The 16,723-nt window shown below is 44.3% G+C and overlaps 1 protein-coding gene across 1 annotated transcript in view; it reads left to right on the top strand.

Moving 5' to 3' along the window:
- The window catches only part of CNN3 (calponin 3), a 186,540-nt gene that overhangs the window by 103,217 nt on the left and 66,600 nt on the right, over nt 1-16,723 (top strand). Inside the window, exons 2-3 of the mRNA XM_078641278.1 lie at nt 12,291-12,412; nt 12,638-12,707. Of these exons, the coding sequence (XP_078497404.1) occupies nt 12,291-12,412; nt 12,638-12,707 (192 nt within the window). The remainder of the gene's footprint in view (nt 1-12,290; nt 12,413-12,637; nt 12,708-16,723) is intronic.

Raw genomic sequence — 16,723 nt, 5'->3', positions numbered from 1 at the left:
ACCTATTGCATTGAAAATGCAATAGTTCTCGCATTTGCGAGAGATTAAGCTATTGCCATTGTAAATGACAATGCCATTTATTTATCTGTTTTCAAAACCAACACATAAATAAAAAGTTTGTCATTTACAATGCCAATAGCTCAAACTTTTGCAAAGGCGAAACCGTTGCATTGTAAATGCTTGTTTTGTAGGAGACTGACGAAAGTTAGCGGGCCTCTACGCCCCTGCATTGAGGCCGTCTCTTACCCCAGGCCAGCTTCTGATGCATATGTGTTTTGAGCTTTTACTTAGCGCTTTCCTACCATTTGTAAGGCCCCAAAGCGCTACTGGAATCTGGGCGCCCTACTAGTCTGGATTCTGGCCAGAGTCGTTGTGACTTGTTGGGATTGTCCTTGCTTGTGTTTCATTTTGCTTAGAGCGGAGTCGTGTTGGAGGTAGGCCGCCATCGTGGCGTAGGGACTAATGCATTATTTAAAGACAGATTGTCTTGGATGTCACACCTGGCCTTCAGTTTGAGCCTGCCTTTGGTGTAAGCATGACCGGCCCCAAGTTTTCATTTTCTTCATGGTGTCTCATTCACATAGGATATTCACCTTCGGGGTGCCAACTCAGCCCTTTTTCCATGCTTGATCTTGGTGCTTTTCTTGAGTTTGTTGGTGATGCTCTTATTGTTCGTTGGTGTGCTCTAGTCACCTCTGGTGAACACTATTCGCCATGTTACTCCCAGCTGAGTTGCCCGCTGTTGCGCCTCGCGCGATAACCGCTCGTCTAATCAAGGTGGTGCACACAGAACCTTGCCTTGGCGTGCGCACCTCTAGACTCAGCTCACGCGCACTCACGCTGCTGGTCCCTGCCTAGGGACAGGACAGGGATGCCAGGGGTCTGGCTGAACTTCGGCACGACGGGTGGCGCTGCGCCGAGCAGCGGGAGGTGGAGCTCTTCTGCCAGGACTGCCGGCTTTGTGTGTGTGCCATGTGCCCGTCCCTGGGGCTGCACCACAGGCATGCGGTCACTCTGATCCAGCACGAGGCGGAGGAGAAGAAGGTAAGGGGGTCAACAGAGCAGGGTCAGGAGAGGGACAGCACATTCCTTCCAGCTGGAACCTGAGTACAGAGCCATATTCGTAGAAAGTGCAAAATGTAGATCTACTAACATCTGTACATTCTAGCAACGCCCACTTAGCCTTGTAATTACATATTCTATGCACTGCTCACCTGTATAACCTACCACCTATGTACTCCTTATAATAGAGCAATCTCACCTGTATAACAGAAGAATCGTGTGATAGATGATCACACGATTCTTCTGTAAAACCTGCCAACCACTTATTAGCCTCTTGTGTCGTATGTCAGCTATGGCTGACCCTAGAGTTTTTGCCACCGTATACCAAAATGCCAAAGTACTCCGTGCAACCCATGATCACCCGTTCACACACCCATGGACCACACCCACAAGCAAATCAGCCTGTTATTTTGTAACTCATACTTTGATCAAGACCATTTCCGATAATGCATTTTGCAAAGAAAATACATAGGGATTAAACTCCCTTACAAACATCCGCCGCCAACACCACCGCCACCGCCGCCGGTCTCGGGCTCTAAAATTCCATGGACTCGATAATCCTCGCTCCGGTGCCTACTCGACTCACGGGGTCACACTCTGCGACTCTGGGCAATAGCTTGCTTAATCTCCACTACGGCCCCTCGCGGCGGGATGCCTGGCTTTCACCTTGTGGATACCCTGCCGGGGTATCTCACAGGGGAATACCAGGACGGGTTCCCTAAGCAAGCGCTTAGATACCGTGTCGGTGATTTGCGCTATATAAATACATTTACATCCACCACATCTGTGTGTGTGTGTGTGGGTGCAAATGCAATAGGTCTCGCATTTTTGAGAGATTAAGCTTTTGGCATTGTAAATGACACTGCCATTTATTTATCTGTTTTCAAAACCCAACACATAAATAAAAAATGTGTCTTTTACAATGCCAATAGCTCTAACTTTTGCAAAGGCGAGACCGTTGCATTGTAAATCCTTGTTGTTTGTCTATCCCATTAGTTATAGCAGTTTTTACAGTGTTTCTGATGCATGAATTCTATCCTTCCACTGCTTACAGTGTGAGCTCTATTTCCATGGATTTGCATGCATGTTTTTCCTGTGTGCATGTTTTCTTATACAAGTCTACAATTATCCACTGTTCTACCACACCTCTCCGATCTTACATTGCCTTTCACCCTAAATGCCCCTGCTTCGTCAGATGATCTCCATCCCATCATGCTTCTACGTTCCCGTTTGTCCCCCACTTACCCCAACCAGGTGGTTCACATATGATTATGCGGTGTAGAAGTGTGGGTTTTAAGCCCATGTATCCCACTCCATCTTCTCCACACTCACCGGGCCCCACCTTTTTATAGATTTTTTTTCTCCGAAGGAAAAGCAGTTGGCACTCTACCAGGCCACTCACCCCCCTATTGAATGTATATTTACATGTATGTATGTATGTGTGTATATATGTATGTGTGTATATATATGTATATATATATATATATATATCTATATATCTCTTCATGATGACCCTCAAGAACTGGGTCTTCGGCTAAGCAGAACCCCCCCCCCCCTTCAGCGCCTTGGAACCCTCATGGGTGAGTAGCGTGCTTACAATCCCCTTATTGATTGTATGTATGAGTACGTGTGTGTGTGTATATGTATCTTTTAATATTTTTTCCATCGTCCATCCTAGAATGTGTACAAAGACAATAGCCATCTTTGAATACTTTTCTAAAAGCATAGGAAAATAGATTTAAAGATGGCTTGCTTGCTCATGTGCCATAATTAATAACATTCAAAACTATCCTAGGAAACTGTGAAGTACCAAAACTTTCTATATCCGTCAAATCCCACACATAAATTCACTCTTCAAAAATTCTGTGAGCTGGGATCCTTCTTTGTTGAATGCAAGATCAAATGGTTAATCTTCACAACAATCACCAAAAATTGAAGACGGGATGTGTGATGACTGATGTTACCGCTACAACTTGCAGATGTTTGTAATTCCTGCACTACTGTGACAGAGGTTAAAAATATGTTCCTCCATAGTAAACCTGTTATCAAATCACATCAGTCTTTCAGCAGTGTTTAAGCTGCTGCCCTTGACCGTCATCCCCTACATCACCACATTGTTAAATTTTGGCTTGTGGACCTCAATAGTTTCTGCAGTCTGCAATCAGGGGGTGGTGTTTTTATGAAAGCAGGATATTCTTGACTGTGCTGTAGTTGATGGCTACTATTCCATAATCCACCTTCCCCTTTTTGCTAAAATATCAAGATTGTGTCTTTCTAGGTAGGTGGATAGCGGATTAGCCACAAACTATTGGAAACTTGTCAAATGGGTTTCATGCCTCAAGAGGTACAAAGACAGCCCTTCTATCCTCATTCGACATCGGATATGTCCTAGACAAGGGTGAGTCTGCTGGACTGGCCCTGCTGGTTATGTCTGCAGCTGTGGAGCTGGTGGAGCATAGTATTATTTTGACATATTTGAATGTTGCTAAATGATCTCCTCCTTGCAAGAGCTCTATTGTCATAAGGGCGATTTCCATTTGGATCTGCTGAAATGTTAATATGGCTTAGCCCAGGACCCTTTGAACTCACGTTCTTTTGGATGCATTTGTTAAAACCTGCTTGAGTTGAGGAGATATTTGTCTTTTCTGCAATGTCTTATGCAGGTGATGCAGAGTTGTTGATTTGCCAAAGGAGAGAGCCGACCTTGCCTTGAAAAATCTCAAACTATTTGTTAGTGTGGTGCAATGCTGAATGATCTCAAACTTTCATAAACTATATCGGACTGCACTACTGCTTGTTTGGAATAACACTGATAGATGGAATGGTTTCTTCTGCCCTTATTTATTGTGCCCCTCAGTCCAATATCTGACTAACAAGGTCACTTCTTCATACTTTCCAATACTGTCTTCTTTGTACAGAAGACGATTTGTAAGAAGGCACTCGGGCCTGTGTTTTCTCTAAAAACGGCTATTGCAATAGCTGGCATATAGGTCTTCCTGATTACATACCTACTAAAGATTCAACTGATTCAAAACCTGGTGGTTTGGAAATCTCTTGGTCCATGTTAGAAATTGAGTTTGTTTGGCAGAGTTATGCACCCTGTCTAAGTAGGAACCACAATCATAGTAAGAGTAAGTCGCACTACACCCTAAATAATCATATGCTCGCCCCTTGTGGAGAAGTGTGGCTCACTGGTTAGAAGCGGCAGACCCTGAAGCAGAGATCGGCCCGGGACCAGCGTTCAATTCCCGATGCGGCAGGGTCTTGGGTCAATGTCCGTGGACTCGATAATTCTCGCCGAGGTGCTTATGCTAACCATGGGTCCCACTCTGCAACTCTGGGCAATAGCTTGCTTAATCTCCACAAAGGCCCCATCAGCGCCGGGGATGCCTGGTTTCACCTTGGAGGTGCCCAGGAGGGACCATCTCACAGGGAAAGCCAGGACGGGTTCCCCAGAGGTATACAGCGCCAGGACACTCTGAGATGGGAGTAACAGTGCGCTTTACAAGTATACTTACCTTTACCTTTACCTCTGGTAGCCTGGCAAAGAGCAGTTCGGCTTAATTTAGGAGGTAATATGTAAAGTGTTTGTGCAACACTTCAAACAGTGACACAATGAAACCATCACAAAGACTCCACACCAGAAAAATAATATTTTTATAAATGAAACTAGACCAAAACAACAACAAAATCCAACTAGTAGAAATCTAGATGTTAATTTTTAAAGAATAAAGGTTAAATAACGCTTAGAAGCAATAAGTGCTTAAATGGGATATCTGGTCGTAATGAACTGGAGTAAAGTCAAAAGTTCAGGCTGACTGCAATGGAGGGCAGGCCGGATACCGGAACCCACTTTGGCAATCTGATCCAAAGTACCATAATCCCGAATGAGTTGTCATTGATGTGGATGTGAGGTGCAGCTAAAGCGATGCGTCTGTGTTGAGCCACACCAGCTTCTAACCATCACACTCCTACAAGTGTGATAATTCAGACTCTTCCAGCCCTAAAAGCTATAAGATTAGCATGGGCGACAGGTAAGTCATTTTTACAGTATTTTGAATTAGCAAACTGCCTGATTTAGAGTGAGCGCAACAACAAACAGCCCATCATGTGACAGATTATCTAAAGTACCAGTGCTGCAAATTAAGTGCCGGTGCCGAGTAAAGGAAACCACCGGTTCAAATTAAGCACGCCCTAGCAGTAGTGCCAGTTCTCCATTTACTTCAGTGCATAGATTGGTATTATTTTGCGGGGCAGGCATTAAAACTGTTATGGATTCAGACCAGTGTCCCAAGTATCGGCAAAGTGAAGCCATTTACATCCGGGTATTGCTTGGAAGCAGGGCCTCAATCCTGTTTGGGAAGGACCTTCCCAAGTTATGCCACAAATCCTTTAAAAATCCAATTGAAACACAATCTATTCCCAGGGTGTGTATTAGAAGAATCCTTGTATGAATGTTGGAAAGGGGAATGTAAACGAATGCAGCGACAGTGTCACAGCATGGATAGGGCCAACAAGGCGAAAAATCTCTTGAAATTGACAGTATGCATCAGTGACCATTTATTAAAACGACCACTGAGGGAAATAAGAAACCTGAGGTGAAATTTTATTACAGACCGAGGTATCCAGGGATCTGTCCTCTATAGCTGTATACCTGCCACGAAGCTTACTGTGTATTTATGGAAGGTTGCCCCAGGCGCGTCCAGCGCATTTTGAGTTTAGCCCGACCCCGAGTGCTCTGCGACAGTCCAAAGGGAATTTCTCTTGACTGCAGATCGGTGAAATAACCATATGGCCGTTGACCCCAGTGGCTCGATGAAAGCAGAATGTCTTGACATAAGAATGACCTTTGAGCACGGGTTAGCCTTCCTTAACCTCGGGAGCAAATGTCAACAATAAACATAGCCGTACACCGTATATTGCACAGCTGAGTGAATTGGTGGTACATTTGTATTACTTTATAAAATGTGCTAACCTGAAGAAACTATATGCATTCGTGAACGTTTGTAAGTGTGACATAAAACAAAATACTTGTGCGTTGAGTGCCAAACAATGAACACCAAACAGTTTGCAGCCCCCCCCTCGCATGAGTGGCCAAGCGTATTGGCGCGTGGAGCTGTTGACAAGAAGGTGTTCTGCGCACTCTCAAGCCCTGTGAGAAAACTAGGACTGACTAATAGGACGGAAACGAGTAAAAGGCCAATTTGCCCAATATCCGCAAGGAAACGAAGCAGAAAGGAAACGCACTTAGCGTGTGTCCCCTCGAGGGAGAAGAAGGAAATGTGGAAGTGGGGAAGATGCGCTCGACGCGCCATAAAAACATAGATTCTCACCGGCTGTTGTCAGCTGTTAACTAGGGCCAAGAAGAGCTTGGGAATGTTGTTACAGTTGTTGTTTAGGAAATGACGGCACCAGAGCACCGCGTTCTAGTGCTTCACTTATGGCAGAGATAATAGCAGTGTGTTTATATAGCGCGAACCTAGTATGAAGCAATTGCCCCGGGGATGGGGGGGGGGGAGGGGGGAAATGAAGTGTCGCACACAATTATGTGACGATCGAGACACTGTAATAAAACAACGCCATAATAATTCCACAATAATGTTCCGTGGAAAATACCAACATTTGTGTGGCTAAGAAAAACGAACATGCCGGCAATGTCATTTTCGATATTTTTAGAAAATGGCCTCGTGTCATTTGCAACGGTTCGAGATTTCTTTTGGCGGTACGGTTTAAGGTTAGGGTTTTATGTCTCACTCTCTTCATTCTGGCTTTCTTCTTTAGGGGTAATTAACTATTGTTAGCCCAATAAAAAAACTAGAAATGCCATAATGGGCACATCATTTTGTGCTTGTCGTTGTATTTATTCACTTTAGCATGCTTCATTTTCGTGTATCTCACACCTCAATGAGTTCTGATGCGATTAGTTCTAAACCGCAACCTTGGTCGCTGCAGCTGTGTGGTAAACATTGTCAGAACGAGCCTCGGTACTGGAGAGGAAGGGTGTGGTTACAAATACTTACTAAGGGTGACCGCACTAAAGCCATATGCCTGGAGGCTAGAGCTGTTAAAATCTTGGATACCTTGGGCGGCCCAAAGCCCACAGGCTCTGCCTAGGAGTGTTCCTTCACACAAAGTTCACAACTGATGAGGCTAGGGGTTGGTTTGTGTTTTTGATTGTTCTCTGCTTTCTAATAAGCATAATGTATTTTCTCTTTTCTCGCACAGCATCCATTAAGGCAAATATTTCCTTCCCCTAGGCTTAGTGCAGAGTCTTATGTGACTTAGCTTGCCTTATCTTGTACATTTATATATGTGTATATATATGTGTGTATATGTGTGTGTATATGTATGTGTATGTATATATATATATATATGTACCAAAAAATGCCCAGCATTTGAGGCCGCACAACACTGCGATGAAGGAAACATCCTTAATTAGAAGAAACAGGCAGCTTCCGATTCCGTAATACATCCTGTGGCCTGACACGTTTCGATGGACTTTCACCATCTCTTCAGAGGCCTCGTGAGCAGGAAAAAATGACGTGCATGACTCGCCGCCCATTTTATTAATTGGCTTCCGAATGCCGAATTTGTTGCATTTTGGGCAGCGTAGTCCATTTAAGCACTATTTATCCCCTCCAGTGGGTAAAATGCCCACGATTGATTGCAGGATAAATGTTTTTCAAGCCCTCCATTAGGCTTCCCGAATCGGACTTTGCCTGTTAAATTACAAATCACAGTACCATTTACAGGGGGAGGGGTTCCCCCTGTCCGCATCCATGAAGTTCTTCAGATGGTGCGATCCCTCTACGGCGTGGAGCAGCCGTATAAATATGTACCAAAAAATGCCCAGCATTTGAGGCCGCACAACACTGCGATGAAGGAAACATCCTTAATTAGAAGAAACAGGCAGCTTCCGATTCCGTAATACATCCTGTGGCCTGACACGTTTCGATGGACTTTCACCATCTCTTCAGAGGCCTCGTGAGCAGGAAAAAATGACGTGCATGACTCGCCGCCCATTTTATTAATTGGCTTCCGAATGCCGAATTTGTTGCATTTTGGGCAGCGTAGTCCATTTAAACATTTATCCTGCAATCAATCGTGGGCATGTTACCCACTGGAGGGGATAAATAGTGCTTAAATGGACTACGCTGCCCAAAATGCAACAAATTCGGCATTCGGAAGCCAATTAATAAAATGGGCGGCGAGTCATGCACGTCATTTTTTCCTGCTCACGAGGCCTCTGAAGAGATGGTGAAAGTCCATCGAAACGCGTCAGGCCACAGGATGTATTACGGAATCGGAAGCTGCCTGTTTCTTCTAATTAAGGATGTTTCCTTCATCGCAGTGTTGTGCGGCCTCAAATGCTGGGCATTTTTTGGTACATATTTATACGGCTGCTCCACGCCGTAGAGGGATCGCACCATCTGAAGAACTTCATGGATGCGGACAGGGGGAACCCCTCCCCCTGTAAATGGTACTGTGATTTGTAATTTAACAGGCAAAGTCCGATTCGGGAAGCCTAATGGAGGGCTTGAAAAACATTTATCCTGCAATCAATCGTGGGCATGTTACCCACTGGAGGGGATAAATAGTGCTTAAATGGACTACGCTGCCCAAAATGCAACAAATTCGGCATTCGGAAGCCAATTAATAAAATGGGCGGCGAGTCATGCACGTCATTTTTTCCTGCTCACGAGGCCTCTGAAGAGATGGTGAAAGTCCATCGAAACGCGTCAGGCCACAGGATGTATTACGGAATCGGAAGCTGCCTGTTTCTTCTAATTAAGGATGTTTCCTTCATCGCAGTGTTGTGCGGCCTCAAATGCTGGGCATTTTTTGGTACATGTGTATATATATATATATATATATATATATACACACGCTTTAGAGAGCCAGAAACACAAGTGATACAAACGTGCCAAAGAATTCTGCACCTTTACTGTGGTTGTGTGGGAAGGCTTCATTTTGTAGCCCTTTGCTAAGCAGAGCGAATTCCAGTGCTTCATTTGTAAAATAATACGTGCCATGGCCCAAGGTATTTCATAGGAAACCACTGCTGCAGGCACAATCTAAGGACCCTGCCAGTGCTGTCCAACAATACCAAGGACACCTACTTATCATTGCATCCTATAAACGTGACACATTGTATTATACTACGTGACCCAAAGCTGTAAGAACGGCCTGAGAACCTTTTGTATTTTTTTTTTAATCCTAGATTGAATTTCCTAAATCTTAGCACATGTGCTTTTTTAATAACGCCACCATGTAGTGGACGGTCCTAAATATGTGCTGGTGTAAAAAAATAAAGTGGGTGCCAAGCACCAACAAACACCAGCGCAAATTAAGAACTGTTGAATTCTGATATTGATCCAGTTTCCTTAAGTGGAAAAGCACCAAAATGCTATCTTGTATCCTCAAACATGTCTGCAGTTCCACAGTTTTGACATGTCTTATATTGTGGCCTACATATTTTTATTCTATACTTGTTGCTAAACTGTGAAATTCCCGAGCATGATTTAGCTGTCTTTTTAATAGTTTTCATTTCTGCAAAACTGCAGTGACATGGCCATAAACTGTGACCATAACCAAGCCTTGCTCCTCATCAAGCGAAGAGGCCTCTTGCGTTTTCCCTAAGTGTTCATGACTCTTGTTTTTACAACTGAGGATGAGGGGTGTTAACAGATTACGATTAGCTGTGCATAGTATCTGCCACATCATTGAGAACAGACTAGAAGGATCATAGCCTAGAACTGGCCTCCATGTGAATTTAAGTCCCAGTTATAAAATGGTAAATTCCCCCAAAGTCCGCAGAGTCAATGCTGCCATCCTTTGTTGCCGCAGAGTCAATGCTGCCATCCTTTGTTGCCGCAGAGTCAATGCTGCCGTCCTTTGTTGCCGCAGAGTCAATGCTGCCGTCCTTTGTTGCCGCAGAGTCAATGCTGCCGTCCTTTGTTGCCGCAGAGTCAATGCTGCCGTCCTTTGTTGCCGCAGAGTCAATGCTGCCGTCCTTTGTTGCCGCAGAGTCAATGCTGCCGTCCTTTGTTGCCGCAGAGTCAATGCGGCCGTCCTTTGTTGCCGCAGAGTCAATGCGGCCGTCCTTTGTTGCCGCAGAGTCAATGCGGCCGTCCTTTGTTGCCGCAGAGTGAATGCGGCCGTCCTTTGTTTTGCCGCAGAGTGAATGCTGCCGTCCTTTGTTTTGCCGCAGAGTGAATGCTGCCTTCCTTTGTTTTGCCGCAGAGTGAATGCTGCCGTCCTTTGTTTTGCCGCAGAGTGAATGCTGCCGTCCTTTGTTTTGCCGCAGAGTGAATGCTGCCGTCCTTTGTTTTGCCGCAGAGTGAATGCTGCCGTCCTTTGTTTTGCCGCAGAGTGAATGCTGCCGTGCTTTGTTTTGCCGCGGAGTGAATGCTGCCGTGCTTTGTTTTGCCGCAGAGTGAATGCTGCCGTGCTTTGTTTTGCCGCAGAGTGAATGCTGCCGTGCTTTGTTTTGCCGCAGAGTAAATGCTGCCGTGCTTTGTTTTGCCGCAGAGTAAATGCTGCCGTGCTTTGTTTTGCCGCAGAGTAAATGCTGCCGTGCTTTGTTTTGCCGCAGAGTAAATGCTGCCGTGCTTTGTTTTGCCGCAGAGTAAATGCTGCCGTGCTTTGTTTTGCCGTAGAGTAAATGCTGCCATGCTTTGTTTTGCCGTAGAGTAAATGCTGCCATCCTTCCTTTCCGCAGAGTAAATACTGCCATCCTGCTGTGTGACTTGGTGGCCACAGAATGCCCGTTCATGGCCGAAAACTCTACTAGGTACAATGAAAGATAATGCCCTACAATTCTGCAAACTTCCTACGACCTACCTCCTTTAGCTGTGCTCTCTGAACCAGGTCTCTCTTCCTGCGCTGCCACCTTGCATCCCTTCCCCTCTTCTCTTTCTGAGGTCCATCGGTAGATTGAGCACGAAAAAATGTGTTCATAGACAAATAATTTGTTGTTGTTCATAGACCAATTGAAATTAAACCGTTGAGTTAAATAAAGGTACCTCCTGTTTATAGTGCTCTGGAACAGCAGTTTTATAGCCGCAATTGCTGGGCAGACCCCGTAGGAAGGACTGAGGTTGTATATTATAGAAAAAAACTTGGAGGAGGTGGATTTTGAGGTTCCACAAGTAATAATTATTAAACAATTTGTTGGGAATGCCACAATTTGGAGTTGTCTATCGTCTGCTCTGAGTAGTATGCAATCACCATACAAGGGCTGTTACGTAAGGCAAGTGAGGGATAGCTCTGATGTGTTAGGATTGCCGTATGTGGTGGCCTGGTGTCGCACTTTACTCTGAGGGCATGACTTTTGCACGGTGGCTACACGTGCTTTTGGAAAGGTTCATGCTTTATTTTTCTAGTCCGCTATGGAACATTAATTCAGAAAGACAATTTTGTGTTGTGCAGTCATAAGGGGTAGGGTTTGTTTTTTCAGGGAGCAGGGCTCCCAGGCCTGCGCTTGGCGCGCTCTTGGGGGACATTTATTCTGGTCCAACAGGTCACATTACAGTGTATGGGAAGCTGGCAAGCTGCCAACAGAGGGCGTGTCTGGTAGAGGAGGGGGTACAATGCCAGCAGAACGTGGGTGATGATGGGTGTCTCGAACTGCTGGCCAAGGAGGACCATCGGGGAAACCGAGCATGGGACCCTGCTTGGTAGCAAGTTAATGTCTTCCAGTGCCTCTATTGCCCAATCAGACGCACGTGCACACACCATGATTTACTGGGTTAAACTGTTGTCAATGTTTGAGCACACAGTTGTAAATTAACATATGGTTTTAATACACGTGAGCTTCCCCGTGTTATGGGAGTTTTGCAGAGTTTTGCTTGTTACAATGCTTGATTTATAGTTCAGAGGGTTCATACCAAAACGCAGAGATTCATGTGTAAACTGGATCGCCGTTTCTATTCCCCGTGGGCGATCTGTGTGTGTTTTGCTGGTCGCCTTGTCTAATGCCAGCGGTCCGGTTCGGTGGGTTAATACACCTGCTGCGGAGATTTGTGCGGTACATAATTATTGTAATTCCTAAGCACGTTGATGAACCTACTACAGCGGTTTTTGTGTAACCTCTATTTCACAGACTTGAATCATTGAAGGTTCGGACCTCAATGGGGTTAAACTATGCAGTATTTACAACTTTGGACCGAGGGCTGACCTTAAAGTTATTAAAGATTTTAATGATCTTCTCCATTCTTGTCTTCTAGATCGCCTTGAAGTATGACCCACAAATTGAAGAGGATCTGCGCCTTTGGATCGAAGAAGTCACTGGCGCGGCTATTGGCGAGAGTTTCCAACAGGGCCTAAAAGATGGCGTCGTTCTTTGCCAGTGAGTTCCCAGAGTTTTCTCCCCATTTGATTGTATGCCTCCTGGCCATCCAATGCCTAAATCTGCGCCCACGGTCCTCTAATATTTTTTGATTACATCAAAAAGGCAGTCAACTAAGAGCAAATACTAGACTTGATTTTACATATAATGCAAAATGTAACCCTTTTATCCCAAGTGATAGAAAATCAAAATATCTATATTTATTCCATTTTCTTTTTTTTATAGCCTAATTAATCAACTTCAGCCTGGATCTGTGCGAAAGATAAACACTGTCTCCAAGCAAAATTGGCATCAGGTAAGGCAAGCCTTTGTTTAAAGGACGCCTTTGATGGTATAAAAATGTACATCTAACCTGCATTGGTTCTTTGTAAAGGTATATGTTAAGTGTTTATATAAACCGAAAAGAATGTGTTTGAGTCATAGGTGAATTTCGACTGAACCTCCTCTAAGTAGACTTGTCCCTCAGCCTGGTAATCCTATTGTGAGAGTGGCTATATCATTTAAAAGGCGTTACTTCAACAGATTTCTTGTATTCTTAAAGATGGAGCCAGATCAACTGGGCCATATGAGCACCCTTGGAGCATTACAGAGATTGCTATTCCATCGTTTTTACTTGCTTTGCAGGTGCAAGGTGTTTTGCCTTTTAGGAATGTAAGTATTCGTTTTCAGGAAAAAATATTTTGGGAAGAGCACCACAGATGTTACCAAGAAGTACTCTTTTTAGTGTCACATTATTTGGATTCATAACCGTCGGCTGACCTCAGTAAGACAGGTTGTTGAGCTAATGCATGAAATAATCATGTCATTCTTAAGGTATCTGTAGAATTTACACTCGTGAAGCGTGTTCCCAATGAAGTTTGATATCTTTTTGCAGAAAGTACAGACTGTTTCTTCTTCAGAGCCTTCTAAGGATCCGCAATTTAGTTTTAATGTAAATAAACATATAGTGAGCCAACAAATACACCACTAGTAAGTGTAAGAGAGATGCCATGTTAGCTTACTGTAATATGATATCGTTTTTTAAACCGAGTTTTTAATAAATTTAAAATTCGCAGGTTTAATAATCCCTCCCTTGAACGTGAATGATCAGGTTTCATTCACTGGCATGTGTGAGCGCTGAGGGAGAGCAGCCAGGTTTATTGAACTCCAGGCTGATGGTGTTGGCGAGTGTTACATTTGGACGAATTTAATGTTGGGGAAAGCTGCTTGTGCTACATGAGAATGAGCCCATGGGTTAGACACATTCTGGCTTGTACATTTTATTGGCCTCCTTAAACCCTGGAGTTCGCCACATGAGAATGCTTTGACCGGCAATGTCTCTGAGAAGGGGCGATTGAGCTGTACTAATTACTTTCAGCAGGCTCCGTTTGAGTCTGGGCATGTTGATGAAGGCAGTTTGCAACAAGCATTGGCAAAACCAGTATGTTTTGCCTATGCCGCTTGTCTGTCAATGCTTGTCAATCTTTGTAGATGTTTGCACAGCAGGGGTAGCCCTGCTGTGCAACATGGCTGAAATTAAAGAAAATTAATAGAGCTAGATGCAGTTGACACTTGCCACGTTATAGCACTATTATTTTCTCTACTTAGTGTCTCATTTGCGCAGAAAAACATCATGTTGAGCTGACGCCAAGTCTCAAACTAAAACCCAAGACAGTGTGCCCATGTCGTATTTTGACTCTCTTGATCCACAGAGAAAGTTTCTAATAAGGTAACATCCACTGTGTATAATTAAATGAACTAAGGTCCATTTACTCAACTCGATGTACTCAACTCAGAGGAAGCGTTTTCCACAATAGTTTGGAGATCATAAACACATCTCGGCACTGGAATCTATCTTGAGACTTTTAAACATGCTCCTGTGTGCCCTCTGCCCAAAAAATCTTTTTCTAGAACAACTTGAGCTACAAGTTACGTATCCATTCTCTTTATTGCATTATATTGCTACTATTGAAGGTTACCCTTCAATTAATCTTTTGAGAAAAACAAACCCTTTATGCAAACTGAGGTCTGATGAGGCAGGAGAACAGACAGAAGTGGTAGTGGCTGATAAAGGAGTCCTCATACTTTTAGACCTCTCTTCAAGGTCTTCAATACTATAAACTGCTGAATTCATTTAGCTGTAGAGCCCGCCATAGCTCAAGCATTCAGAGAGCAGGCATTTAATGGCCAGTAGAGCCTGCTATGGAGGGCTCTAAGGCTATTAGAACATTTTGCCCCTGGTGGGCAGAATGTTATATTTGTAAAACAAAGGCCTCCTGGAACCCCAGAGGATTGAAATGCCCGCTGGCTCGTTGAGGCCTTTGTTCACAGCAATAGCTGTGAACCGGCCATTAGAAGCCCAGAGCACTCCATTGTCTTCAATGGAGTGATCAACATTCCAAAGTTCTAAATCTTCTTAGTTTAACATGGTTAGCCATAGGGAAAATAGTCCTGCCATGTTTTTTTCTGGCATGAAGGGAACCGGTGATTCAGTTGAGTCTATTGCTCGATACACATACCCACACGGTGGGATGTCCCCTCACTATTCTGTAACTCCCCCTTTATTGATCAGTCTGTATCTACGTCCTTCGGCGTGTCTGCTACACAACTTCAATCTAAGAACGTACTTCTATGCAGATTATACTAATTTATATTTGTTACCTGGCCACATGTGTGTGTAGATCCCAAAGCCCCACAATGGATGGTGAAAAACTATTTAATTATTTGCAATCTCTGATCAATATAAGGAAGGAACAGTGGATTAAGGCCAGCTTTCTAAGGCAGAGGCCCAAAACCTGTGAAAGCCACAGGAAATCACAACTCTTTGATTCTCAACTCTATCTTGACTCCCAAGTTGCTCAGTCACTAAAATCATGCCTTTTTCATCTTAAAACGCTGCACATGATATTTCCATTGCTTTTCTTCTCAGACAGAGTAAGTTTAGCCAATGCTTATATTCAATCAAGACGTAATTATGGCCTTTCGGCTAATCTGGACATGCCCAATGGAAACCTAGCAGTCACGCAAAAATGACAGCTTGCTTTTGTCAGACTGATGCATTGTCAAGCTTTCGAAGTTTGAACAACAAATTACCTTAGACAGCTGCATTTAAGACCTGGCTCTCTACTCCATAATTTGGTGACATCGCTGTTCACAAAATACCTGAAATAATATACAAAACCTTTACCACAGCTTTCTGATTTACAGACTCCCAAATCCAATAAGAACTTAACGGAAAAAATTGGACCCCCCAGGCAATGAAAGACTTCCTCGACCTACAACTCCAGACGTTAAGCAGCACCTGATTAAATCCACTCGTTACAAAGGCAAAACCCTAGACCTCATCGTAAAGACCTCCCCATAATGCCTCTGCAAGGCCTAATTTCCCCCTCAATTGGAAGGTCCACTATGCCATACTATTCTCCAGTCGGCACACCGCACCTATGCATTATAGTCAACCTAAAAGGCAGGCTGCCTCTTCAGCTTTTTTTGCGCTGAATGCCTTCCAAAAGGAACTTCTTGACCTCCCCCCGCCCCCTTCCTGTATTAGATCTCAACACACTACCTAATGGATGTAACACCGATGTAGTGTCATCTTGAACTAAACTGACCACTGAGAACAGAACGTGTTGGCATTCATTTGGGTATTATAATGGAGGTGTGCCGAAGCACTTTGCAGACGGGTAGGTTGTTTGGTCTTTATGTTTTAATGCAAATGCTGAAGGTCGTGAGTTTAGACAGACCCTGCTGCAGCACTCATTGGCCTTTCTAGAAACTAGGCTCATCCGAGGCAATCCTATATCCGTGGGCTCACTGTGCTGGTTGGGCAACTGGATGGCAGAAATCTGGGTCCCCATACACTTAACGTAGAGGCATTAAATGGTGGGATGGAATGACTATGGATAGGAAACAATTGCGGACATCAGCTGGTATACAAGATTCTTACTTTAGGTGCTTGGGTGGTAAGAAAAATGTGATGCTCCAAATAGTATGAGAAATTTGAGATCCTACAACACCCACGAGGTAGAGCGACTGGTCTGACCGGGACTCCCACCCAAGTAAAATAAAATACTGGCAAAAATCCTACAATATATATATATATTGCGATGGTTGTTAAAGCGGCTGAGCCCAGCCGCCGAGGAGCGGATCTGTGATGGCGCCACGTGAGGTGCTGTCAGAAATACAGAAGGTCGTTCCTGGAATGATATGCAGGAACGGGGCAGGCGCTGCTGCAAGAACTATGCATTCCCCACATGGGGCTTTGCTTTTAACGCCTTGTTTTTTTGAAATTCGAGAAAGATGGAGTCACTGTAGTTCATTACCCTAACACTG

The sequence above is a fragment of the Lissotriton helveticus genome, chromosome 1_1, assembly GCF_964261635.1.
Source record: "Lissotriton helveticus chromosome 1_1, aLisHel1.1, whole genome shotgun sequence".
Taxonomy (NCBI): domain Eukaryota; kingdom Metazoa; phylum Chordata; class Amphibia; order Caudata; family Salamandridae; genus Lissotriton; species Lissotriton helveticus.
The sequence above is the reverse complement of the archived record's forward strand: the minus strand, read 5'-3'. Positions and strand labels throughout refer to the sequence as shown.